Below are 18212 nucleotides of genomic sequence, written 5' to 3'. Positions count from 1 at the left end.
GAATGAGCAGTATGGCCAGAGCACAACCTTTTATACTGTGAAGTCTCATTCTTGCTCTCTGTCCCGGGGACATGCTAATACTGTCTAATTCATGCTTTTCTCTTTGCAGTTGACAGGGTCAGTATTAGAAGATGCCTGGAAAGGACAAGGAAAGTCAGACATGGATGAAATAATTCAGCGAATTGAGAACGTTGTTCTCGACTCTGATTGTAGCAGGTGAGTAAATGTGGCATGCTGGAGCACATGCGTAATCTAGATCTTAACTAAAAACAAAGTGCTGGGGGGACTCAGCAAGTCTGGCAGGATCTGTTGGAGAGAGAAACAGTTAACATTTTGAGTCTGATTTGACCCTTCAGAACTCAAGGTGTTCTGAAGATGAGTCATACCCGGACTCAAAGTTAACTGTTTCCCCGTGGATGGTACAGGCTTCAGGTTGTCCAATACTTTGTTTTTATTTTGGATTTTCAACATCAGTATTTTGCTTTTGAGTGAAGTCTAGAGTATTTCTTTAGCAGACTGCTGGAGTGTGACTTTGTATATCAGACAGTTATTGACAGGATGTTATGGTTGAGATTGATTTGAAGATTTCTAACTGAGTAGCTACACATCGAGTCAAATGGCAGAATGGGCAGGTGTCAGTGGCCAAGGATAGATGCTCCATTTTTCTGAAGAAGAGTCTAGGCCCGAAACATCAGCCTTCCTGCTCCTGTGATGCTGCTTGTGATACTGTGTTCATCCAGCTCTACACCTTGTTGGCTTAGATGCTCCCCCTGTCAGTTTTTTCATCAAAGAGCCAGAGAAAGAACCACTAGTCAATCAGAACGATGTTATGAAGGAAACTTGCCTGCACCCCATAGAAGATTGGGTCCCCCGTACCCCCAGATGTGGAAAAGTTGTGCTAAAAGTATTCATTTCCTGTTTTGCCAATGCCTGTGTTTTTTCAGTTGGATAAAATTTTATGTTCAAGTGAAAATGGATTCAAATAAAGTCACTTTTTAGGATCTCTAAGAGGTCTTCTGTCTCCAGGTACCAATGAATCCCACTTATTGCTTTTTGATCTGGGATGTACTTAGGGATGTGAAGCAGATGTTACTGAAGCTGGTGGAGCTGCGGTCAAGTAACTGGGGTCGTGTTCACACAGCAGCAACGTATAATGAAGCTACCCCTGAAAATGATCCCAACTATTACATGGTAAGATTATTATATATAGATATTTATGTGTATACAGATCCATGGTTGCATGCATTTATATAGTGGTTATATAACTTCAGAAAATTGCCAAGGACTTTACAGCTAATAATTTAGCTCTAATGCTTAAATGCTATAATGTAGAAAGATTGACATTGTGGGAGCCTACTATGCTCAAGTCAAACAGCAATGCAATAATACCTTAGCCACCTGTTCGTGATATTGACTTTGACTAAGTGATTAATATTCTTCAAGATGGCAGGAAGGGATTCTCTTTAGAGTAGTGCTATGGGACATTTTGTCTTGAGAGCAGATGAAGTCTTGGTTCAGCATCTCACCTGATGAGTGGCTCCTCGATATTGCAACAGACTCTTGGTGGTGTCACTGGAGTGGGAAATGAGCCCTTGACTTTCTGACTCCAACGTTATGTGGTGAATCACAGCTCATATTAAAACATCAAACTATTTCCTCCTGTCCTTGGGAATAAAAGCTATAATGCGAAAGTATGCAGTCCATGGCACACGAACCAAAGTCATGTATGACACACTAGTCCATGTTGACTCCACAAGAACCAATTCAGTCAGTCCCACAGGTCTCTGGATGTTTACTTCTCATAAGTACCCATCCAGTTTGCTTTTGAAATCGTTTTATTGTTTTTGCAACTGTCAGAGGTAGGGTCACTACCACTGCACCATCAAAGGCTCAGAATGGAAGAAGTGGTTTGCTGTACTTTGGCCTGAAATCAGACCTGGACCTGCATATGGCAGGGAGAATTCTCTGAAGCACCAGTATTGCTGGTGAGGCTACATCTAGTGTACTGAGCGCAGTCTTGGTCCCCTTATTTAAGAAGATATTATTTCATTGGAGGCAGTTCAGAGAAGATTCACTCGGATGATTCCTGGTGTGGTAGGCATTGTCTTGTGAGCAAAAGTGAAAGATATTGGTACTGTACTCATGGAATTTAGAAGAATGAGCTGTGATCTTACTGAAAGATGTAGGGTTTCTAAGGGTCTGGACAGGGCAAATACCGAGGATGGTTCCCCTCATGGAAGAGTCTCACGCCAGAGAGCATAGTCTCCAAATAAGAGGCACCAATTTAAACTTGAGATGAGGAATTTTTCTGAAGGTTGTCTCTTTTGGGAATCCCTTGCCATAGAGAGCTATGGGGATGGAGACCTGTGCACACTTAAGGCTGAGGTAGGTAGATTTATTGATCAGTCAGGGAATGGAGGATTATGGAGAAAAGGCAGGAAAATGAATGTGAGGAATGTCTGATCAGCCATGATCCTAATGAGTCGTGGAGCATGCTCAAAGGGCCAAATGGCCTACACTTGTTCCTATTTCTTATGGTCTAAATCAACCTTTCAACTTGTGACATGCCTCAAGCATAAGTGAGACTTGACCTTGGGTTTCTGGCCCAGAAATATGGACGTTACAAATTTGCCACAATATCTCTATTCCAGTTCCATTTTTACCCTGGCTAAATCCTGACTTCTACATTGAAATTGGCTCTTTTTCAGTTTACAGCATGCAAATTACAGGAGTTGAGAATTTTTCTCATATTTGAATTTTACGCTAACATTTTCCTAATCAATACACAGGCAGTTAAAATCCCTCCATATCCTCAGTATCACCATGTTATTGTCCTTGCACATTTCTTTTCCTATGTCTATATGTTCTGAAGTAAAACAAATCTGATTGCATTATTTTTGTATTATAATCTGCCAGTTTTTGCCATTTTTAAGAAACCTTTCCTCTGCCGCACTAACATGCTCCGACATGGCTATTGTACTTGTAGCTCACCAATGTTATTAAAGAAGTTTTATTTATGTACGTTCATTATAATCCTACTGTGTTTCTCATAGTTCTTGTTAATCTGCTGCTATTTAATATGGTATTGCTCCTTTCTCTCGCACTTGACAACACACTCACTTTATTGCAAATGAACATTTGAATTCAGGAGCAGGTGTAGCCATTCAACCCCTTGAGCCTGTCCTGCGATATGATAAGATCATGGCTGATTTGATTTGTGGCTACAACTCCACTCCCCTTAACCAATCTTCCTCGATCTTAAAAATACTCAATGATGCTCCTTTACAGCTGTCTGGAGAAAAACGTGTCTCTGACCAACAGCCCAATGAGACACAAAAGTTGTCCTCATCCCAGTCGACTGAAATCTCATTTTTAAATTATGTTCCATAGTTCAAGTCTGTCACAAGAGGAAGTGCCTGATTTTGTCTCTTCTGCTTTTATATGCTGGTCCCCATTTTGCCGCTAAATGAAAATCCTCCCGTCCCACATTGGCAAAAGTACTTCTGAACCAGTTGGTCCCAGACTTTTGAGGTGCAACCCACCCTATGTTGAAGGCATGTTTGGGTCACTCGTGAAATGGTAAATGGCTAAAGCCTCAGTGGGGTTGGAATACTGAAACTTGGCCGGTTGCCAGAAATGGGGAGGAGCCTCTCTGTTTGCTGACTACATGAAACACTTGCATCAGAATATTACACCGTATAACCGTCAGTTGAAATAAATTGGCTTGATTGACTAAATAGCTTTTCAGCTCTTCTGATATTCCATCCGAGCTATTGTTTACAATTAGTGTAGAGAAAGAAAGAGCTTTAAAAAGTGAGAAAGTGAACTGATGGGACTAATACGTTCAATTTGTGAGCTTTGTCATTTTGAAAATGCTCTTGTGCTTCATTTGCAACTCTTGTACATAGATTTCTGAAGCTGTGTTTTGCCTGTGTTTGATTTTTCAGAGATCTGTTCCTTAGATTATTAACGAGGTCTTCCTTGGATTCAATGTCCACTCATTGAATTAAAATTTTACACAAAAATAATGTGCTGGAGAAACTCAGCAGTTCAATTCCAAGGAGAAATCATGTTGGGTTCAATGTTAACCTGTTACTCTGTTCAGAGATGCTGTCAGACCTGCTGAGTTTCCTCAGCACTTCGTCATTTAATTTCAATCTTCAACATCTGTAGGTTTTTGTTTTTATTTTCAGGAAGTTTGTAGTTGTTAAAAGACATTAACTTGTCGAAACCCAATAATACTGTATCTAGTACGTAGTGCAGTAGACCACCAGCAGGACATGCATGAAGAACTATTATGGCAGTTTTGTGCATCGAAATAATTTAACCACAAATGATGAATTATTTATGAGGGAAGATTTCCTACCCAAGAACTTCACAATGGGTTACAAAGCTTTGTAACTCTCGGAGTGTTGTTTAATAGGTTAAAAAAAATACTTTTCACTGTTGGAATGCATTTAAGTTTCCTCTGACACCTATTGGTAGTGTGAGTCAAGGTTTTTTTGGTCGTTCACTTTCTGACCCTGTTTGTGTAGTGAAATCAGTGGGTTGGTTTCTGTTGTGTGTTTCTCCTATTAGTTGTAGCCATTATAAAAAAATCAGCTCAGACAGTGTAGTTACCTTGACTTGCCCTAATTAACTGCAGGCATACATAGCTTTTGTTTGTTCACAGAAGATTTGATTGAATATATAAAGGTGATATCATACACTAGAAATCTTATGCAATCACTGTAAAAGCAGTTCCTGCTAATCTGCAGCTTAACTCCAAGAACCAGAGGGAAGATGTCCTATGAAAATGGTACCACCAAACTCACCTGCAAAAATAACTAATATTGAATTGGTATGAATCGTTTTACTACAGAAGTAATGTGTAACATGTTGCTGTGTTTTAATTTTCAGAATGAGCCTGTATTTTATTCAGCAGAGGGTATCCCTCTCACTCCAGCAGACCCAGGTTAGTCCTTTAGGGTCAAATTGAGTCGGTAATTTTACCCTTATGGACCTCTTCTTCCCCCCCCACCTTTAAATTACACTGGAATGGGGCTTGAGCAGGCGTTTTCCTTTCTTCTGCGTCAGAACTGACAAACTGACAGCTATTTTTGAATTTTACTGGGTTCCACGGGACTCTGCGCAAATCAAAATTTCAATGTAGTTGTGATGGGAATTTCAATCAAACAGATTGGCTGACTCCAGATTCATCTATAAAGGGAGGTAGTAACGTCAGTTAAAATCAACAAGGGATTATGATAATGTATGCAATTGAAGTTATTTAAGCTTCTTAAAAGGAGGGAATGGAGGTCACCAAGCCATTTTAGGGAAGGGCAGAGAATTGGGGGTAACCTAGTTTAGCAGGAGTCTGTTCATCTCCTTGAACCTGTTCCATCATTCAGTTTGATCGTTGCTGATCTTTATCTTTACTGCACACACTTCACTTTGACTCTGTATCCTTTCGGATTCCTGTCTTACTGCAAATCTATCATTCTCAATGTGGCATCTACTTTTTTATGGCAGGGTGCTGGTCCAGCCAACGTCACTCACATTTACAAATTAATATAAATGAGTTTCATTCGTCTATCACCCTTTCTGTAAAGAAATGCTTAATAACTTTAATGACTCTTCTCTGACATTAATATGATATCACCTTCTTCTAGATTGTACCGTCTTAATAGAAAGGTTTCACCTGATTATCTTGAGCTCTCTGCCTGATGGCAGGTCCTTGATTATTCGTCAAATCAGAGCAAAATCATTTAGCTGAGGCAGGGCAAGGAGATATTTTCAAATCCACCTCAGCCAGCGTGGATATCAAACCTTGTGCGATTGGCATCAACCTGATTCACACTGTAGCCAACTGAGTTACTACACTTCTGTCTGTCTAGCTGTCTCTGCATAACAAAAAGGTTCATGGTTAGCAAAGTATGACAAGCTTGATGGATACTATAGCTGACTGCTGCTGTGTTTGGATGACTTGAAGATGAAATTCTGACCTTCAGCCCACCTAATCCAAACTGTTTCATATTGCATAGGCTTCTGCCATTTCCAGGAAAAACACTCACAGCAGGCTCAGGGTCTAAAAGATAATTGTTTTGGTGAGGAATAGAGCCTATTTTATGCTTGGTCTTATGCTGATGACCAAGCCTGCTGTGTTGGCAGGTCAGCATGATTATTGAGGCAAAAGTTTCAAGCGTTCTCGACCCTAATCACTGTTGAGTGGTTTATAGCACAAGTGTGCTTCTGTGAACATTGGTAAGGGGCTCTGCTGTTGTGCCCAGCGCATTTGGGTAGGGTACAAAAGAGATGCCAGTCCCTGTGTTAATGGACATGATTGTGAGTCATTCTCCTTGAGAGGATAGTCAACAGAGAGAGAAATGCTCACAAATCTTGTGAAGTGCTTTTTACTTCTACTTATCTGTTATTTATTCATAGAATGTGGGAGTCGCTGACCTGTTCAGCATTTATTGCCTAAGCCTAATTTCCTTCAAGAAGGTCGTAGTGAGCTGTCATCCGTATGAATTGCGAGGTCATTTCACCTGACTGCATTGCGATGGTTCAGAAGTTACTCCAGACCCAGATTAAGTAAAGACAGATTTCCTTCCTTAGCGTATCAGTGAACAAGATTGATTTTTCCAGAAATTTGGATTTTTATGCATTCCAAATGTATTCAATTATTGAATTTAAATTCCACACCTGCTTTGGATTGAACTCTGTTGGATCATTGGTCTTGACCCCTGGATTATTAATCCAGCTGTAATCACTATTGTTCTGCTGTACCCCTTTCCCCACTGAACTCTCAATTTAAAGGCTATGTAGGGGTACATCTGAGAGGTAGGAGTAGACAGTGGCCATTAGTAAATGTCTTGAGAATTGCAATTAGTGATGTCTTATGACACTCCTGATTGGAGTGAAAAGTATTGCAATGGTTCGGGATAGCCTGTTGCTGAAAACATATTACAGACAAAAATAGAATTATTGCTCTGATTATGCGTATTCTTCATTCCTTCTACTCTGGATACTCACTTGACTTTTATATGTCCTGTTTTATCTGCATTATCTCTAAGAGAAAAGATCCAAAGAACCTTTCTTAAAAAAAAATCACTACAAAATTTGATCACTGAATTCTAAATATTTGGGTAAGTAACTCTTGCACTTCCTTCTTGAGGATGCTTTAATGGCCTTTGAAGCACCAACAAGCTCTTGAACTCGGGGAGGTAAATAGAATCACGAAGTATTGGCTTGTCAATGAATTCTAAATGTAACAGATACTTGAAATGGTGTGTATATGTTTTGTGAACCATTTACAGGTTCAGGCATTATGTTTGATCCGCTAATTTAGTGATGGAAAGCTTGGATGCTTTGTAAAATATATAACTGCATAAAATTTGCTGTTGTGCTTGCGTAATGGAGAAATTCTGGAAAATTTGAAAGACTAAGTTCCGTCTAGTTCACCTTCTGTTATCCTGGTACTATTACTGAAGCAGCTTATAAGAAGAGAAGAACACTGAATTTTGGAGAACTTTTGAGTACTGAGATCTAATTCATCTGCCTGCACACTACACTTAAACCAATTGTGTCTCAAATTACTTATACTGTATCTTGATGCTCATACATTTGCACTTACCAAATATCCAGCCTGTTACAAATTCTCTTCTGTTATATTTGTACTTTGTGTAGAACTATTGAATACAAAGTAGAGTCCACATATTTCTGAGTCTCCCACAGGAGTGTGTGCAGCTTGCCCCCTTAGATAATAGAACAAAGATCAGTGCAGCGCAGGAACTAGCCCTTTGACCCATGATGTGCCTAACGTGACGCCAAACGAAACTAATCTGTTCTACCTCCCTTTGGTCCATATCCCTCCATTCCTTAAATGCCCTTATCGTATTGGCCTCCACCACAACCCCAGCAGTGTGTTCCAGATTACTACCACTAAGTGCCAAAAAAAAAAATGCCCCTCGTGTCTCCTTTGAACTGCCCCCAACCTTAAATGCATGCCCCCTTGTATTAGGCAGTTCAACTCTGGGGGAAAAAGATTCTGACCGTCAACCCAATCCATGCACTGTCTCCAAAGCCTTGACATCCTGACTGTTGTATTCAGTTCCCGGATCAGTAAAAACAAGCATGCCCTTCTTTGCCACCCTGCGAAACTTGTGTGGCCACTTTCAGATTGCTATGGACTTGACCCAATGCTGTCAGAGTCCAACCATTAACTCTATATATATTTCCTTAACACGTGTTCTGCCAAAGTGCTGCACCTCACACTTAGCTGGATAATGCAGATAAACAGGACAACTGAAACTCCCTCTGCCATTTCTCTGCCTCTGTCTGCAATTGATCTATATCCCACTGTATCCTTTTGACGACCTTCTACTCTATCCACAACTCCACAGATGTTTGTATTACGTGCAAGCTTACTAACCAACCCATCTACATTTTTATCTGAGTCATTTATATATATCACAAACAGTAGAGGCCCCAGTACAGATCCCTGCGGAATGCCACTAGTCACAGATCTCTGGCCTGAGAAACAACCTTACATCACTACCCTCTGTCTTTTATGGGCAAGCTAATTCTGAATCCACTGAGCCAAGTCACTGAATCCTGTGCATTTTACCTTCCGGATGAGCCTACCTTGAAGGACCTTGTTGAACCCCTAACTAAATCCCTGGAAACAACGTCAACTGCTCGACCCTCATTGATCACCTTGATCACCTCCTCGCAAAATTCAATCAGGTTAGTAAGACATGACCTGCCCTGTACAGAGCTGTACTGACTGACCCTAATTAAGCCATGCTTTCCTAAATGTGTGTAAATCCTATCCCTTGGAATTTTCTCCAACAGCATCCTAAACACCAATGTGAGTCTCAGCAGTCTATAGTTTCCTAGATTATCCCTCTTTCACATCTTGAACTGAGGAACAGCATTAGCTACTCACCAATCCTCTGGGATCTCTCCAGTGGCCAGCAAGGATATGTAGATCTTGGCCAAGATTCCAGCAATCTCCTCTCTTGCCCCTCTCAAAACCTGGGATAGACACCATTGGGTCCTCGGAACTTGTCCACTGGAATGCTTTTCAAGGGCCCCAACACCACTGCTTTCTTGGTCTCAAAATGTTCTAGTATATTAGCATGCTGCACCCAAATTATCCTCCATATTCTTCCCCTGGGTGAATACTAATGAAAAGTACTCATTTAGGATCGCACCCTTATCTTTTGCCTCCAAGCACAAGTTCCTTTGTTCTTGAGTGGTCCAATCTTCTCCCTCGTTATCCTGTTTTTAATGTATTTATAGAATGCCTTGGGATTCTGTTTAACCCTACTGACCAAGGTAATTACATGGCCTCTTCTTGCTGTCCTAATTCCCTGCTTGAGCTTTCCTTATATTCCTCATGGGCCCTGTCCGATTCTAGCTTCCTGAGCCTTTACATATGCTTCTTTGGAAACCGGTTTCCAGTTATGTTTTCTGTTTGGATTTTAGATTACCTGGAAAAGTACCAGGAGATGATTGATCGAGAAGAGCTGTTTCAAGGTTATTCTGACGAAGATGGAGATGCGTGAGTTTGGTTTTTTTTTTGTCCTTTCTTGCCTATCTGTTCATTTGCTAATCTGAATTTTCAGCTGAGATTGGCTGGTTGATTTTTCTGAGGTAAAGATGTTAATGAGTATGGTAAAAGTGGCAACATTGACTTGGGAATAGAAACATAGAAGCATAAAAGATAGGAGCAGGAGGTGGCCATTTAGCCCTTCGAGTCTTCTCTGCCATTCATCCTGATCATGGCTGATCGCCCAACTCAGTGGCCTAATCCTGCTTTCTCCCCATAACCTTTGATCCCATTCTCCCCAAGTGTTATATCTAGTCACCTTTTGAATACATTCAATGTTTTGGCATCAATTACTTCCGGTGGTATTGAATTCCACGGGCCCACCACTCTTTGGGTGAAGAAATGTCTTATCTCTTTCCTGAATGGTCTACCTCGAACCTTCAGACTGTGACCCCTGGTTCTGGACACCCACTATCAGGAACATCCTCCCTGCACCTACCCTGTCTAGTATTGTTAGAATTTAATAAGTCTCTGTGAAATCTCTCCCCACACACCCCCCCCGCCCCCACCTCATTTGTCTGAACTGCAACAAAAACAATCCCAACCTAGTCAATCCCTCCTCCATCATCAGACACACTGTCCCCGGAATCAGCCTGGTAAGTCTTCACTGCAATCCCTTGAGAGCAAATTCCTCAGAAAAAGAGACCAAAACTGCACACTATATTCTGGGTGTGGCCTCACTAAGGCCCTGTATAACCGCAGTAACGCATATCTGCTCCTGTACTCAAAACCTTTTGCAATGAAGGCCAGCATAGCATTTGCTGCCTTTACTGCCTGCTGCACCTGCATGCTTACCCTCAGTGACTGGTGAGCAAGGACACCGAGGTCCTACTGCATACTCCCCTCTCCCAAGGTAGGTAGTTATCATCTTTTTGCATTTTCTTCCAAGGTGAATAACCTCGCATTTATCCAAATTATGGGGTTTCTGCCATTGATTTGCCCACTCACCGAACCTGTCCAGATCATGCTGAAGGATCTTTGCATCCTTGTCACAGTTCCCCACCACCACGCGACTTGGTATTATCTGCAAACTTTGAGATGTTATATAAGAACATAGAACGTAATAACCAGCAGCAGGAGTAGGCAGTTTGGCCCTTCGAGCCTGCTCTGCTGTTCAATAAGATTATGGCTGATCTTTTCGTGGACTCAGATTCACTTATCCGCATTCTCACCGTACCCCTTAATTCCTTTGTTCAAGAAATGTCTACCTTAGCTTTAAAACATTTACTGAAGTAGCGTCAACTACTTCACTGAGCAAGAATTCCATAGATTAACAACCTTCTGAGTGAAGAAGTTCCTTCTCAATTCAGTCCTAAATATGCTCCCTCTAATCTTGAGGCTATGCCCTCTTGTTCTAGCTTCACCTGCCAGTGGGAACATCCTGTCTCCTTTTATTTCGTCTATTCCTTCCATAATTCTATAGGTTTATATAAGGTTCCTCCCTCAATCTTCTGCATTCCAATGAATATAATCCAAATCTACTCAGTCTCCCCTCATAAACCAACTCCCTCAACTCCAGAATCAACCTAGTGAACCTCCTCTGCACCCCTCCAGTTCCAGTGCATCCTTCCTCAAGTAAGAAGACCAAAACTGCGCACAATACTCCAGGTGTGGCCTCACCAGCACTTTGTGCAGCTGCAACATAACCTGTCTGCTTTTAAACTCAGTCCCTTTAGCAATGAAGGACAAAATTCCATTTGCCTTCCTAATTACTTGTTGTATCTGCAGACCAACCTTCTGTGATTCATGGACAAGGACACCCAGGTCTCTCTGCATAGCAGCATTCTGCAAAGTTTTACCATTCAAGTAATAATCCTTTTTACTATTACTCCTACCAAAACGTATGACTTCACATTTATTTACACTGTATTCCATCTGCCAGACCTTTGCCCACTCACTCAATGTATCTTTTTTCCTCTGAAAAGTTTCACAGTCCTCTGCACACTTTGCCCTTAGTGTCATCTGCAAATTTTGACACCCTATACGTGGTTCCCAACTGTTACACCATGTTAATTATTGCCTGCCAATTTGAAAAGGACCATTGATTCCTACTCTCTTTTTCTCCTCTCTGCCAACCAGGATCAAACAAGTGTAAAACTATCATCAAGATGTTAATAAATTTACAAATTCTTGTCACATTTCTTCACCAAAGGGGTAACCCAGCACATCAGCACAAAAGACAATGCTGAAATATTTCTAACCACCTTTCCGATCAATCATCATCCGGAGATTTCCAATCACCATCAGAAGTGCAGAATGAAAAATTCCCTGATATCAATAAGTAGCTGAAAGCACTGGATGCTGCCAAAGCTGTGGACCCTGGCAACTTTCCAGCAACAGTTGTGAAACCTTGTGCATTAGATCTTGCTGTGTACCTGGCAAAACTTCCCCAGGGCACCTACTACATTGTTATTAATGTAAGAATGTGGGAAATTGCCCTGTCTACAACATGCACCACAAATGCAGTCTGGCAAATTGTAACGTTATCAACCCATTCTTTATCATTTGTAAAAAGATGGAATGTGCTGTTGACACTGCTATCGAGCAGCGCTTACTCAGTAATACTGATGCCATGTTTGTGTTTCACAGGGGCCAGTTGGCTCCTGACCTCATTACAGCTTTGGTTGCACACATGGACAAGACAGTGGCACTTCAATGGAAGTTAGAGTGACTACCCTTGAGGTGAAGGCAGAATTTGACAGTGTGGCATCAGGAGCCCCAAATGAAACTGAAGTGGTTAGGAGTTGGGAAAAGCTGTCCACTGGTTGGAAATAATATTGAGCACAAAGGAAGATAATCTATTTGATTATTTTGGAACTTCAATATTGCTAAAGAAAGACGCACCTTGTCAAAAGTCTTCATCTTGGCATTCATTCGAAAATTTGCAAGAATATCAGATTAGATTACCTACAGTATGGAAACAGGCCCTTCGGCCCAACAAGTCCACACTGAGTTCAAACCTTTGGGGAATTTCAGAATTAGTGAATACTTGAAGAAACAAATTAGTGTTTGCAGAATGGCCATGGAAAATGGTATTGGAGTGGACAGCTCAGATATAGAACCAGTGCCAACACTGGCTGAGTAGATGCAAAGTCTTCATCTATGCTAATGCTAAGGTTAGAACATACAACAAATATTTAAACTTTTATTGCAACCATAGTTTTATCCTGTACAAAAACTTTGGTATTCATGGCATCATAGAAGTCCAATAATGTGAAAGCAGGTCTGGAGCAAGGTGGAGAAAATGAATGAAGCAGGAATTATCATGTATCCCAGAAGGTGGTCAATTTGTCAAGATGCTCATGTGAGCACTTCCTAAGAGTAATCCAATTAATGGTATGATAATGCCTCTGTGGATATGAGTTCAAATCCTGTCATGGCACATGATGATGAAATTTGAACCCAGTATAAACTTGGCATTTAAAACTAGCCCAGTGACAATGATGTAATCACTGTCAAATGTCACAGAAATAGCAGCTGGTTTATTCATATCTTTTGGAAAGGAAATTTGCCATCTTTACTTGGCTTTGTACAATATGACTCCTGACCCACAGCAATGTCGTTAATTCTTAATTGCCTTTTAGGAAATTAGCTGCAGGCTGTAAATGCTGGCCTAGCCAGCGACAGCCACATTGTGCCAGTGAATAAATAAAAAGTTCCACTTTGCTAGCCCTTCCCCAAAGGCCAAAATTTCGGCTTCAAGCATCCATTCAATTCTCTTTTGAATCTTACTGTTGAAACTGCTTCTCTCACTCTTTGAGGCAGTCGATTCCAGATCATAACTTGTGTTTTTTTTTAAAAGCTCATCTCACTTCTTGATCTTTTGTCTGTTAACTTCAATTTGTGTTTTTTGGTTGTCAACCCCCCAGCTAATGTAAACAGCTTCTCCTTACATACTCTTGTCAAACCCCTTCTTGCTGTTTTAAAAACTGAGACAATGGCTGATGCTGGAATTCAGACAAAACAGAAATTGCTGGAAAAGCTCAGCAGGTCTGGCAGCATCTGTGGAGAGAAATCAGATTTCATGCTTTGGGTCCAGTGACCCTTTCTGAGAACTGATGGTAGTTAGGAAAAAGTGTTTTTTTTTAAGCAGAAGATAGGACAAGAGGATTGGGTTGGGAGTAAACATTTGGATAGACAAAGGAACAGATAACATCAGCCTAGGAGAATGAGTAGCTATTAATGGGTACAATTAGTGGACAACATTGTGTTGTTTTTTTATTTATTGTCACATGTACCGAAATACAGTGAAAAGCTTTGTTTCAGAGCAGTGCAGGTTGATCACAGCAAGCAAAGGGTGTACAGATCAAAAAGACTTAAAGGCATACAGGTTATATTATTTGAGGCTAGAGTCCATTCAATAGTTTGATAACAGCTGGAATGAAGCTGATCGTGAAACTGCTCACGTGTGTTCAGGCTTCTGTGTCTTCCACCTGACGGCAGAGGTTGCAGGAGGTTCATGTGATAACAAGGCCTGCTGTAAGTGGTTTGGGGTAAGGACATGGGAGAAGATGCCCCAAGCTCTAAACAACATAAGAACCAGGAGCAGGAGTAGGCCATCTCACCCTTCGAGCCTGCTCTGCTATTCAATAAGATCATGGCTGATCTTTTCGTAGCTCAGTTCCACTCATCCACTCTCTCTCCATAACCCTTAATTCCTTTACTATTCAAAAAATTGTCTCTTAGCTTTAAAAACATTCCATAAGGAAGTCTCAACTACTTCATTGGGCAAGGAATTCCACAAATTCACTACCCTTTATGAAGTTCCTCCTCAATTCAGTCTGAAATCTGCCCCTAATTTTGAGGTTGTGCCCCCTTGTTCTTGTTTCAGTGGAAACAACCTCCCCACTTCTGTTTTATTTGTTTCCCCTTCATAATCTTTTATGTTTCCATAAGATGTCCCCTCATTCTTCTGATTCTAATGAATATAATCTCAGTCTACTGAGTCTCTCCTCATAAGCCAACCCTCTCAACTCTGGAATCAACCTAGTGAACCTCCTCTGCAGCCCCTCTTGTGCCAGTGCATCCTTTCTCAAGTAAGGAGACCAAAACTGAATGTAGCCTTTCTTTCAGCTTGCACTGAGCTTCACAAGAGCACTGCAGCTAGCCTGAGATGTTGGCTGGTGAACAGGGTGATGTGTTGAAGTAGCAGGCAACTGGAAGCTCAGTGTTTGTGCAGACAGAACATATTTTGCGAACCGATCACCCAGCCTGAGCTTGGTTTCTACAGATTCTAAAAGACCTGCTGAGTTTTTCCAGCTATTTGTTTTTGTTCCTTCTTTAACAATCTGTTCAACACTCCTGCTGTAAAGAGAACAATCCCAGTTTCTGTAGACCTTCCACATAACTGAAGTTCTTCATTTTTGCAATCATTCTTACTAAAATGCAGTGCTAAGAATTGGTTAACACTCAGCTAATGACCAAATAGCAAATCATAAGTGTTTTTGTAGAACAAAGTTTTGTTTTAAATGCAAGGCCAAAAGTGAGGAATAACTTTGATTAAGATGTTGTTACATTATTTAATGGCACAGAAATCTTTGAAGCAAAACCTTAGAATAAGAGAAAAGCAGATTGTTATTCAAACAGAGGAAACCATTAAATAGTGTATGGATTGATAGTGGGGTGTCTGCGCTGATGGATTCAGACTATCCAAAACAATCTTTTGCCTGGATTTGGAAAAAACAGGCAGTGAACAAGTAAACAAAAAGAATAAACATGCATTAAAAGAGCATGTGTTTCATACTTGTGGCCTAGTCATTCAAGTTTGTAATCTGTCTTTGAATCAACAGCAGCAACAGGCTGCATTTCACATACTTAACAAAATAAAATGCCTTGTTTTGCTTCACAGTTATTATATGACAGAGAGATTTTGGGCAGATAATCCAGAGGTTTGGGACAAAGTAACTGATGGCGCAGTCGCCAATGGTGAAGCAAATAAAAAAAAAAATTGGGAATCCTCATGAAGCCAAAATTAGATGAGCGTGGTTTTCTTGGGAGCATTGTGTCGCTGAAAGACTTTACAGGAATGAGAGGACAAGGAACAAATCCAACTGACACATGGCCACTGCTGACTGCAGACATCCTTTGTGAAATGACATTAATTGGTTACAGTAAATTGCATAATACTCTCTGCAACGAGCAATCTGAGACTGGACATTGTTATCAGTTCATGAAATGTAGGGTAAAGCCAGCACTTAATACCAATCTCTGATTGTTCTGAAATGTGATGGTGAGCCACCTTGCAGTCCATCTGGTATAGATACATCTAACAGTGCTGTTTGGGTGTTTCCAGAATTACATCCAGCAACAGTCAAATGCTGATGTTGGAATGGTTTGTGACTTGGAGTAAACCTGTGGGTTACGGTGCATCTCATGTACTAATGTGATGTATCCCTGTGATTCTCCCAACAGGTATCTAGATGACTCCGAAAACGAGATGGATCCGGAAATGGAAGAAGCGTATGAAAAGTTCTGCGCTGAAACAGAGAAAAAGAGGAAATAGTGCAAAGAGGCGAGCAAATGATTCATTAGAAATCAAAAAAGACAAAAAAAAATTTGCGTTTTGAGTGTTTATTTGAAAAAAAAACAAAAAAAACTTTTGAATTTCAAAAGATGTGCAGGTAATTTAAAGACAAACTGAAGAAGCGTTTTCATTTTTCTTGTGCCATTGAAAGCATTGCAGGAAAAGTTCTGTTGGAGTCCACCTAAAACTCTTGGTGAATGCGTCACAAAAATGCCCAAGCAGAATCTGCGGATTGATACATGCTGTACTTTTAATGAGACTCTTTTTTGTAATATAGTTTGTTATAGTTTTATTTTTATGTAAAAGTTGCAAGTTTAAAACTCAAATAAAACAATTCTTTGTAATGGGCTGCATTGCTTCGTGAAGCACACTAAAGAATTTTACTTGCCTAACCAGAATGTAACTTGAAGGAGGGAAGGGGCTCACAGAACAATAGATACATTTAACCTGGTGAGGGAGAGATGCGTGCCCCACATACAAGCTGATTAGGTTGGAGAGATGTATGCACATACACAAACTGGTAGTTAGAGGTGAAGAGAAGATTTGAGAATTACAGTGCAAGAGTGCAATGACTTGGTAGGGAGGGAAATGTGTGTATAAATGCATACAGTAATTGATAAAGGATATGTATTTAGATTGGCAGTTTGCCAACATTGTGCACTTTAATGACCCATACAAATTTTTATAAATTGGAAACCAGCAGGTAAATGATAAATAGGCTTAATGTTCTTTGATAAGATATTTGTATAGTTTAATGTTTTAGCTTCCCTTTTCTGAAAATATCTCCATTCAAAAACATACACGTTAGTTACCACAGCCTTACACTACCATACATATGCCAATGCCTGTTGCTCCCTGTTACAAAGTGAGAACTGTTGACTGTTTGAAAAAGACAGGCAGATAAAAACCATCGAACCCTTACCCTAACAATTCACCTCATCTTACTAACTAGTCTCTTCATACTGTAGTGCTGTCAGTTTTCATTAGTGTGATTTGAGAAAGGGGTTGTTAGGGAGGAATGTATTTTTGTGAGTGACAGATTTCTACGGGATGCTTCAGATGCAGCGGAGAGTTCCTTGCCATTTGGGACTTAACTAAGCTCATAAATCTGAGTTGGCAACACAGGAACTTTAAGCATCAGTTGTGTCTCTTTCTCTGTTTCTCAGGAATTTATTCATATAATATCTGGCTTGTGTATTTGTGTACTTTGTTTTATTTGGGGCAAACTTACTTGTAAATTAAGTATGTTTTAATTTCTTTCCAATTGGCGGCTTAAGAACAACCAGCAGCAAAAGTCCTTTCACCCAGCAGTTAAAACCAATGGTACTGAATTGCTCCACTGATTTGCACACCTCATAGAAACTACCCCTGATTGCAGTCTGAATGTATCCCCACCCCCTCAGCGAGGAGTACCTACCTTCTGGACAGCACCATCCACCAGTAACTGTGCCTAGGAGATTGGTTGCTTCACTACACCTGGAGGCTTGTTTCCAAAGCATTGTCCCTGTTTGCAGTCTGTTATTGTTACTTTTAGAACATAGTGCCCAAACCACATCTACTCTTGGCAGAAGCTACGATAAGAGCGTAGCCTCCAAGCAGCAGTCCCAGTATCTGAGCAGTGCCTTCGTTTTTCAGTCTTATTTACTTGAATTGTAGATGTTTACACTGTTCCTAAATTGTATATAACAATGCATGAGAAAACCTTGTGGTCTTTTTCCTTCCCTTATTGCTGGTAAATAAATTTTGATGTTTGTAATTCTCAGTTTGTATTTTCAAGTTATGTGGCGAGCTACTTAAAACATGTGCACAAAGGTTGAGGTGAGGCTGTGTAACTCAGTTGACACTCCTGTCTCTGAGCTGGGAGGCCTAATCTCATGTCCCACTCTGACTTGTTTGGTCACAAGGTGGGTCCACGCTGCCCGAGGCAGGCTGTTCATTATCCTGCAAAACCTACTGACACTACACACCAGCCGACAAAGAAGAGGAGTGTGGAGGTCCAACAACCAAATAAACAAATGTTCGTTGGCTGCAAGGAGATGTCATTCAAATGGATTTGAAATGTTGTATTTGAACTTTTGGGATGTCTATGACTGC

At 40.7% G+C, this 18212-nt stretch overlaps 1 protein-coding gene across 2 annotated transcripts in view; it reads left to right on the top strand.

Moving 5' to 3' along the window:
• The window catches only part of paip1 (poly(A) binding protein interacting protein 1), a 52276-nt gene extending 34430 nt beyond the window's left edge, over positions 1 to 17846 (top strand). Inside the window, exons 7-11 of one of the 2 annotated variants that reach the window (XM_048527724.2) lie at positions 110 to 216; positions 1074 to 1191; positions 4900 to 4954; positions 9472 to 9547; positions 16007 to 17846. In XM_048527724.2, the coding sequence (XP_048383681.1) occupies positions 110 to 216; positions 1074 to 1191; positions 4900 to 4954; positions 9472 to 9547; positions 16007 to 16097 (447 nt within the window). In that variant the 3' untranslated portion in view covers positions 16098 to 17846. The remainder of the gene's footprint in view (positions 1 to 109; positions 217 to 1073; positions 1192 to 4899; positions 4955 to 9471; positions 9548 to 16006) is intronic. The other variant, XM_048527725.2, reaches the window with a different exon arrangement.
• The last annotated feature ends 366 nt before the right edge of the window (positions 17847 to 18212 follow it).

The sequence above is a fragment of the Stegostoma tigrinum genome, chromosome 3 (genome assembly GCF_030684315.1).
Source record: "Stegostoma tigrinum isolate sSteTig4 chromosome 3, sSteTig4.hap1, whole genome shotgun sequence".
NCBI lineage: Eukaryota > Metazoa > Chordata > Chondrichthyes > Orectolobiformes > Stegostomatidae > Stegostoma > Stegostoma tigrinum.
The sequence above is the reverse complement of the archived record's forward strand: the minus strand, read 5'-3'. Positions and strand labels throughout refer to the sequence as shown.